The 9,477-nt window shown below is 34.8% G+C and overlaps 1 protein-coding gene across 1 annotated transcript in view; it reads left to right on the top strand.

Moving 5' to 3' along the window:
- The first annotated feature begins 448 nt into the window (after positions 1–448).
- Positions 449–9,477, top strand: part of ATG10 (autophagy related 10) — an 84,046-nt gene continuing 75,017 nt past the window's right edge. The window contains exons 1-2 of the mRNA XM_009886886.1: positions 449–574; positions 5,502–5,621. Coding sequence (XP_009885188.1) covers positions 449–574; positions 5,502–5,621 — 246 coding nt within the window. The remainder of the gene's footprint in view (positions 575–5,501; positions 5,622–9,477) is intronic.

The raw sequence follows: 9,477 nt of genomic DNA, 5'->3' as shown, positions 1-9,477 counted from the left end.
GCCAGACTTTTTTCAGTATTATACAGGGAAAGCACAAGAGGTAAAGAGCACAAAATGGTACATAATTTTTTTAATTTAAACAGAAGAAAAATTATTTGCTGCTATGGCAATTGAACATTGGAACAGGTATCCTAGAGAGGTTGTGGCATCTCCATCCTCAGAGATAATCAAAACCCAATTGGAAATGATCCTGAGCAACGTGTTCTAGTTGACCCTGCTGTGAGTAAGGGGGTTGGACTAGCCAATCTCCAGGTGTCCCTTCCAACCTCAGCTATTCTGTGTGTTTCTGATTTTCTACTGTAGTTGAAGAAATGTGTCTTTATTTTACTTAAGAAAAGTTAATTTTCCCCCAGTGCTTTGTTACTTTTACTATTAAGTTGCTATAAATCAGTGAAAGTTTTTATTGTTCATTTCATCTGTCAGTACTAACATTTAGTTTGCTCTGCAGATGTCCTGTAGCATGGCAGGTGAAGAAGACTTCTTTTTGGAAGAAAAGAGATTCAAGCAATACTGTGAAGAATTTATTAAACATTCACAGCAGATAGGAGATGGTTGGGAGTGGAGAACTAGCAAGGTAAAATAATCATAGTGGTAATTTTTATGTACCCTTGCTGGCCTTTTTGAGCTGCTGACAACCACCACAAGCTGGAACATCCTTTAAGGAGCATTTACAATGTATGAAATAAATAGTATTTTACACAGCTGGTTCAAGAACAAAATAACGCATAGATGGTTTACATGAGGTTTTAAGCCAGTACATGGATTGAGTAGGGTTCATGAATACAGAAACAACTGGGATGGCCTAGTGCAGCTTGTTGTGTAACAAAGGGGTGGGATTACCTGAGATGATTTCTGTTTTGATCAGAAGATGTCTTTTAAGGCATTACGCAGCCTTCATTTTCAGAATTCCCAATGATGGGGAAATGGTCACAGCTCTCAAAAAGCCTTTTGATTGGTTGGCTATGCTAAAAATTGAATTAAAAAAAACCCCAAACCAACAGCTGTTACTTTTAATCCTAACTGCCTAGTTTCGTCTTCCAGCCGTTGGTAGCTGCACCTTGTCTGTTAAGCTGAGGACACTTCTTTTATCAGAACTCTCCGTGTTTTGATACTTTAGATTCAGATCAATTCATCCCTTAACCTTGTCAGTGTAAAAGTAAGACATGTTGAGCTCCCTGACTATTTGATGTGTTTTCCAATATTTTAATCATTCTTGTGGATCTCCTCTGAATCCTTTCCAGTATAGAAAAATCCTTTCTCAGCTGTGGATAGAACTAGACAATGAATGTTGTATCACTGTGAAACTCAACCTTTCGTACTCTCAGCAAATGCTTGTGGTTATATATCCAAGGATCACTTTAACCCTTTAAGCTGAAATAGCATGTAATCTTTCTTTAGATGTGTGACTTAATATTTTGTATTAAAATACATGTTAGTTACATACAGCAACCAGAAGAATCTGTCTGTATTAGTGATCAATCCTCATTATTTGCTGCTTCCCCATAACTTACAAACCTCACTAATAATAATTACATATTGTTTCTAGGTCATTAATCAAAACTTTAAATAGTGCAGGGCCAAGACTAGTCCCACAGGACCCCATTAGAATCACTTCTTTTATGATAATCCGTCATTTTTTAATTTACATTTGAGATACACAAATTAATCATTTTTTCATCCTTTAGTGTGTGTCAGAGTATTTTTTGTGTGGGATTATTTTATTTTTTTAATTTCAGCTTGTAGAATCAGCAGTTATCTTATGGAAGTCTGAGCATGCATTATTATGACTTTTATGTTTGTCAATCAAGCATATCTTTTTAAGTTATCCTGACAAAATCTAGTTTTCTTAAAAAATAACTACATTTACTTTATATATGTCTTTATTTTCTGAATTCTATATGATGTCTTCTGTTATTTTGCTTGGGATGATGTCAAGCTAATATATGTATAGTTAGAGGAAGTAGCCAGTATATAAAGATATATTGATACATGCTGACTTTCTCCAAAGTTCTCTGAAACTTCCACAGTGCTCGAAGACTTAAAGAAAACCAGCAGTTCTGACATACTGATTTAAAAATACCCAGTGCGAGCAGCTTCATGCTAATGTCCTGCTTAGCCACTGCTGAAGTGAAAACTTCTTAAGAGTTATGGCTACATAATTTGTATTTGTTCTATAATAACAACAGAAATATTTGGAATACTTTATTTTTGTTATTCTCCATCTAATAATATGTCTACACTGTTCTAGGATTTCTTCTTGCCATGCTTTTTTTTCATGGGTGGGCAATGTAGGTTTTCATATGTTTTCTTGCTTCTCTGACTGGTTTTCGATAGTGGATGGTTTGGGATACTCATTATTACCTACATATTTCTTCTTTCTGCTGTGGAAAATTTACTGGTCTAGATTTTACATTTTTTTTTTTACTTTAATGGTTTTTGTGGTCTCCCATGCTTTCATGAATTTTGGAAAAAACAGTCATACTGGTACAATTTTGAAATGCAAGAAGTCCCACAGTAAATGTATGCTGTCATTTGTACATAGGTAATTGTACATTAGCATTTGTAACACTTTCATCACTGATGAAACAGAATTTCAGTAAGAAGCAGGATCTTGGCCTTAAATGAATTCTTTTTAGAAGTTTTTAACAGAGTGCAAATATTAGCCAAGTGTGACAATGCACCCTTTCTTACAGGCAACCATTTGAAACTTTAGATTTCAGTCCAAGGCTATATTTGTGAGGATTTATTCAACAAAGAAGGATGCTCTGTGCCTCTATTGGGAATTTAATACATGGGTCAAAGTTTGAACTTTCTGTGAAATAAGAAGCTTTGCTGGAAATAGCAGAATGAGATAGATTTTTGTTCTCACATAAAAAAATTTGTAAGAGTTTTTTTTTAAGGGGCCAAGTTGGTGACTGTGATTTCAGTGTGTGATAAAAACCTGGCCATTGAGACCATCCATTTATAGTATGTAGTCTGGGAAGGAAGCTTTTCATTAACAAGATGTCTCATTGTCTTTTTGCTTTTTTTACCAATGTATGTGTTGTGGGTAGTTTGGGGCACTCTTAATTTTGCTGATGTAATGCACTTGGATCCCATTCCTCATTCCATACTCACGTGAATAGACCCATTGATAGCAATAAGACCACACAAGTAAACCAGGCTTGTAGAACTGTATTCTTGTGTCCTATGTTTTCTGTAGAGATTAAATTTAGATGATGAAATACTCATTGTTTTTGTGGAGCTGGTTCTCATGGCATAAGCTTACAGGGCCCAAGTAGAACCCTGTATTTATAGCTGTAAGTGAAATGTTGTAAACTATGTTATTTTTATAATGTTGGTTTTTTTCCCCAGAGGAAAGTTGTAAAAAAGCCAAGAGCACCTCTATTGTAGGACCTGATGGAACTAAACTGAAGTGCTGTTATTAGGGACGGATAGTTAAATCTTGTCTGTGGAGGCTTCCCCCCCCCTTGCTTTCTTCTTTATGTTTGTTTAATATTTAGTTGTGTTAATCTAGCTAATCGTATCAAAGGCTATATCAGTTCACTTTTGCTTATGATACTCACAAGATAGCTGTAGTAGAAATAGACTGACTATCCGCATTAATGGGATCAAAGTCCTTGCCTAAGTATTGATTTATTTGTGGGGCAGAAGTGTACAAAATGTATAACACTTCAGAGAGTACAACAGGAGGGACGCTTCTCTTTCCTGCCACCTCTCTAGCCTCTGACATACAGCTGTCAAATACAGAGACTGCTAACTCCACTTTTCCAGCTATCCATAGGTATTTTTTCATGACACTGAAATACTACAGAATGCAAAGGCTATGGAGCTTGGCTCTTTTCTGCTGAAAGGAAGAATTGGTTCAGGGAGGTGAACACTATATCCAGCCCTTCTCTGGGAAAGCTCATTATGCCTTGGGGCGTTTTAGCTCTGTGGGTGGCTGTAGTACTTTCTTTGCTACTCTTAGCGGGCATAAATACAAATGCAGGTAGCTTTACGCCTGCTGACACTCCCACGAGGCTACGCAAGGGGAGACTTGAGAGTGTTGAGAGTGAACAAAGTGGCTTTTGTATTACCAAGTTAGGCTTAATTTTTCTGTCACTGTTGTCTCTGTTTGCTTGATTCTTCATTGCACAGGATGCAGTTGGTTCTGTAGCCAGGACATCGAGCAAAGTTTGGCAGATTCGTGCTCTTGATGCAATTTAGTGAGAAAATAAGGCATGCAGTAGGATAAGTTATGAGCAAGGTAATTGCCCATAGGGTGATTCATGCTTAAAAATTCATGGACAAAAATACATGTAGAGAGCATTATCATTTTTTTAATGTGTGAAACTTGATAAGAACAAAGTAAACAAGTAGTATGTAGCTGATTTTGGAGGTACATATATTCTACAGTGTCTTTGAAAAGAGAGAACTCATGTCAGAATAAAACCTGTGTTGATTTAAAGGTCAGAATATATGAAGTAAACTGTGTCAGCAAGGATAGATTAATCAAAGAGTTAAATTATAGTTAAATTTGCAGCCTTGTCAAGTAATTTAATGCTACATTAATGAATTTTGTAGAGAGGCTGTTTTGAATAGAATCCTTTTTCATCAGATGTTGCGCATATGCTTTCTGTGTTTGTCTAAAATAAAATATAATGAAACAGCTAATAAAACCCCCATTTATTTGTTTCCTTTGAGAAATAAGTTCTTAACATGGACAACTACTGTTCTTTGTGTTCTGTATACTCTCTCTCTCCCTTTCAGAATGCATGTTTTTCCAGTGATGTTGTTAAACTTTTTCTCTCCTCTTAGTTCTCATTAAAAAAAATATAATGTTTATATATATGTGCAGATAGGTCAGCAAGGGGGGAAAGCCCCTAAAACCTCCTGCCACTCTAAAATTGCACAAGGGCCTTTTACAACAGACAACCGTGTGGCCTGGGAAACACAATGATAAAAAGTGAGCAGGGAGAAGGTACAGCTTTGTCTATTTTCTCTTACATTTGACCCTCAGAGGTGATCAAGAGAAGGGAACAAATTGTGACACTGCACACGTAAGTTCTGAAGTGTTGGTTTGGTGTTTTTTTTCAGGACTTTAAGAAAGTTAGAGGGGGAACAGAGCAAAAAATAAACCAACTTACCAAGAATTGGGAAGTTTATACTGGCATGAATGCATTACTTGAAATTGATAGGTCAAAATCGTTAGTAGCTGCTTATCTCTGTATGACCTTAGTGTTCTGTCTTCCACTTCTTTCATACTCACCCCGATCCCAGGTACCAGTTGTCTTATTCAATTAATAATTATATTAAATTATTTTTTTACTATCTTTAACACCAAGAAGTAGTGTAAACTACCTGTGAGAAGATGCTGAAAAGCAATGCAATCATAATCACGCCTATAAAAAGATATGGAGCTTACGCCTAAATACCATGTTGTTTATTTTCTAGAACAGTGATGGCATTTAGCATTTTGGTTACAGAAGATTTTTTTCTTTCTTGTTTTCTGAACACAGGACCTTGGTGATGGTTATCTTAGTAAAACACACTTCCAAGTAAGAAATAGAAACATCCCACCAGATCTCAAGGAGAAAAACAATGATAACATTGAACAAACGTTATTTACACATGTTGAAGTAAGTACAGATTTTAGATTTTTGTGTTTATAAAATAAATCATGACCAGGGTTTTTTAAAATACTATACTATTAAATTAAGTCCCTTCAGAAAGATTTCAGATCTTAAGTTACCAGTCACTTTTAATTATTCTTACTGCAGTTCGCATTCAGTTGTACAGCTGTATTGTTGATGAAAACTGGGGGGAAATGGAAAGGTTCTGGCATATTTTATGTATATATTTTCCTCATGGAAGGATAATATTTCATTGCACATTGATTTGCTAACATTAAGGAAACTTTTTTTGTGTAAAAAAATTAAGCATCAAGATTTAGTTATCTTAGAGGTAAATATTACTTATATTAATTAAAAAATAAAGAAAACTTAGAGGTTAATATTAATTTGAAGTGACATTTACTGAATAAATAAGTTGTGTGTAGGAATTTTTTACTCAGTGTATACTTTTCTATTGTGGAACTAACTTAAAATACTAAGCAATTTTTTGAAACTGGTGGTGGGAAATAAAATATATTTGGTGTTTTTGAAGGAGAATAAACTTCTTTCTTCCAGAAAATTAAAACTATTCTTTAAACTCCGTGTGAACTGATCGGAATAATTATTTTCTTATTTGATATTCTACATTAGACCTCCAGATTATTGACTAATCAAGTTATAAACAGTAGAAATTCACTCCCTTGTTATGTTACTATAAATACAAAAAGAAATCCTGGGTTCTGATTGACTGAAAACAATGTATTTTATATATTATAAGCCATTGAAGAGATAGACAGGATATATTTTCCAGTTACCTTATTCTGCAACAGATCCTTTTCTTTTTTTCATCAGCGCACTGATTTTTTTTTTTTTTTTTTTTTTTTGTCAGAGACTCTGGTACAGGGTCTGAAATGACTATGCTTTTGCCCTGTTTTTTGAAGGAAATGGCACTTAAAACAATCATGGTGTCTGTTAGTCTGTGATGTAATTGTTTCTAATTTGAGTTCACTCAGGTTTCAGCTGTATTTTAAAGAGGAGTAGATACCAAGAAGTATTTGGTTCTTAAAAGTTTAGCGAAAGCAGATGGCTGGCTAGATGAAAATGACTTTTACTGGCAGGTATTTTATCTTCTGTTTGGCTAGTCAGTACAAGTACAGGACTGGACTAAAGCAGCACCTTGGTCCCTCAGAGTGCCATGAGGAACAGCTAGGGTTCATATAACACAAGTAAGCTGGAAACAAGACATGGTTCTGCTACCAATAAGATGACTCGTTCAATTCACTAAGAAAATTTTACAACCCCATTGCCGATACACCAGCTTTGGTATGAATTGGAATCCATATAATCTTTAGAGTTATTACCTCACATTTGATTGGTAAGTACCAATTATAAGCATAGTATGTAAGTCATCTGCAGGCTAGCTGAGGTGTTTGCAGTTTTCCTTTAATTTAAATTCTAGTATTTCTTGGAATGAAGGCTAATATCAATGCTTCAGAGGTTGTTCCTGAATTGTCACTACGGCAGTGTTTATACTTCAGTCCTGACTTGTAAGAACAGATTACTGCTTACATTCAAAATTGCCTGTAACAGTTGTGACTTTTCTTTATAATGAATCAAGTCTTCGTTACAGAGTTTATTTTAAAGGAACATCTTGTAAAAAGCTATCGAGTCCTTCTGAAAAGTAGTATCAACTGTAGAAAAAGTGTCACAACACAAAAAGGGCTTCAGAGCCTGTAACATACTGAAACAGTTTCTAATATACTGAAATATAATAATAAACAGTCTTTAATATACTGAAATATAATTCCAGGCCAAACTATGGTTTATCAAGGTACTAATAGTAAGAATTACTTCTTGAAATACTGCACAAGATTCCTATGTTTTGAATCATAGAAATGCCTAGGTTGAAAGGGGCCTTGAACATTAGCTGGTCCTCTTTGAGAGGGAGCTTTTGTTCGTGTTGCGTAATAGCAGTAGAGACGAAGAGTGAAGCTAGAGAAAGGTCTTAGGAAATTATGTAGGTTATAAGACATGAGGTTATGCATAAGAAAAAAAGTTTCCTCTCCAAAACGTTCACTGCGTAATAGAGATTATGTCAAATTTATATTCTTCATTGAACTGAAGGATAACTAGGCTGTTAAAGTTATTTAATATAGAAAATGGCAGTAGCACACCAATAAATTGGAAAATGAAGTTTGCTGTGGATACATAAAGTAAAACTATATGTTTAACACTAAGGGAAAGATGGAAACGGTGACGCTAGAGGGGATAAATTGGTGCAAGCACAGCAGCGCATGTATAAGATGCTTGTTCTTTTCCACAGATGTTGAATGTGAGAGTCCTGTTGCGCTGTTCTAACAGTCTGTTGTTTAAATAGGCTTGTTTTTTGTAAAAATGCATGTTGCACCCATAAATCACATGGTGTTATGGAGTTACTACAATCTCTTGCAATAAGTTATTGAAATGTGTTCTGATGAATAGGTTTCAGGACAAGTTGTGCTTTTGGTAGAACTTGGAACGGTTTCCACTGGTTATATGCCTTCAATATTTGGCACTTTTATTCCTTAGAAAATTTATAAATTTTATTTTTATGTATTTGAAGTCTAAAGGAGCTCTAAATAAGAATTTAAATTTATTTTGGAAAAACTGTGGCCATTGTCTGGTAATTGCATATTTCACAATTCTGTTTCAGAATTACTGTTGCGATATAGATTTTTCTATATTGTATCTCTACTATGTGTCTTACTGAGATATTTCTATCTGTCAGTAGTGTGATCTTCCAGTTCAGAGATTACAAGTTGAACATTTGTTTTGGCAGACAATGTGAAAATTAGGAGGAAAATTAAAAAAACGATTTTTGAAGCTGGGGGGAAATATAGGGAAATTATCCCTATAACTCCTATTTAAGTAACTGAACCAAAGAGACATCAGGGAAGAGGTGATGTTGAATAAATCAGTGAGTATATCGTGTTGTAGCAAAGAGTACCATTAGAACGTTGAAACTGCAAAGAAGCAAAATTACTACTGTGCTGCTCATTTTTACTCTGTGAAGAGATAAAGTATAATGATACAGTGCAGAAAATGCACAGAATAACTGAAGTAACTTTATTCAAATAGAAAATCAATTATCAGTTATCACGGTATCAAAAATGTGCTAATCTTATGGGATCTCCAGGAAACCTGGTCAAATTATTTTAAAATTTTATTTCAGCTCATAGTTCATATGGACAGTTAATGTTTCCAACTTCCCATCTTACTGTCTAGTGTCTAAATATTTGCAGCCTTCCTGGTGAAGGAGTGATGAATTAACTATGCGTTCTGGTCTTTTCTACAGAGCAGTTTGTATTATGTGGTATGCTTGGTTCCATTTACACAAGTTGTGTTTTCATCTGAAAACCAAGAATAAAACTTTGTGTGGGTTTCTTTCTGCTTATTTTAGATATCTGCAATATAGAGCTTGTCATTTAAATCTTTGTTTCAGACTGTGGAAGTAAAAAAGCATTTTTGTATATAAATCAGTCAACCTATTTTAGGTGTCTTCTCTAGGAGATAAGTCTAAAAGTGTCTGTTTTTCTTCACTGATGATCAAGGGAACCTAGATGGTTAACCCGGATGTAGATGTCTGCATTTTCTCACATGAATTTCATACAATAAAATATGGATCTGAGCTCATTAAAAGCGGTAGTAGTTTTTGCTGATGGCTTCACTGAGCCAAGATTTCACTTTGATGGTAAAGCTTTTACTTAGTTGAGGACTGTATTTTGTAGAGTAGCAACTAAAAAAAAAAAAAAGAGGCAATATATAGATAAACCGTTGGAGCAACTGACATTGGCTGAAGCTTTGATTGAAATCCTTACATTGAGATGAGCATGCCTGTGCAGTG

Source organism: Charadrius vociferus, unplaced genomic scaffold, assembly GCF_000708025.1.
Source record: "Charadrius vociferus isolate BGI_N301 unplaced genomic scaffold, ASM70802v2 scaffold244, whole genome shotgun sequence".
NCBI classification, from domain to species: Eukaryota; Metazoa; Chordata; class Aves; order Charadriiformes; family Charadriidae; genus Charadrius; species Charadrius vociferus.
Note: the sequence above shows the minus strand (reverse complement) of the source record. Positions and strands in the feature narration are given on the sequence as shown.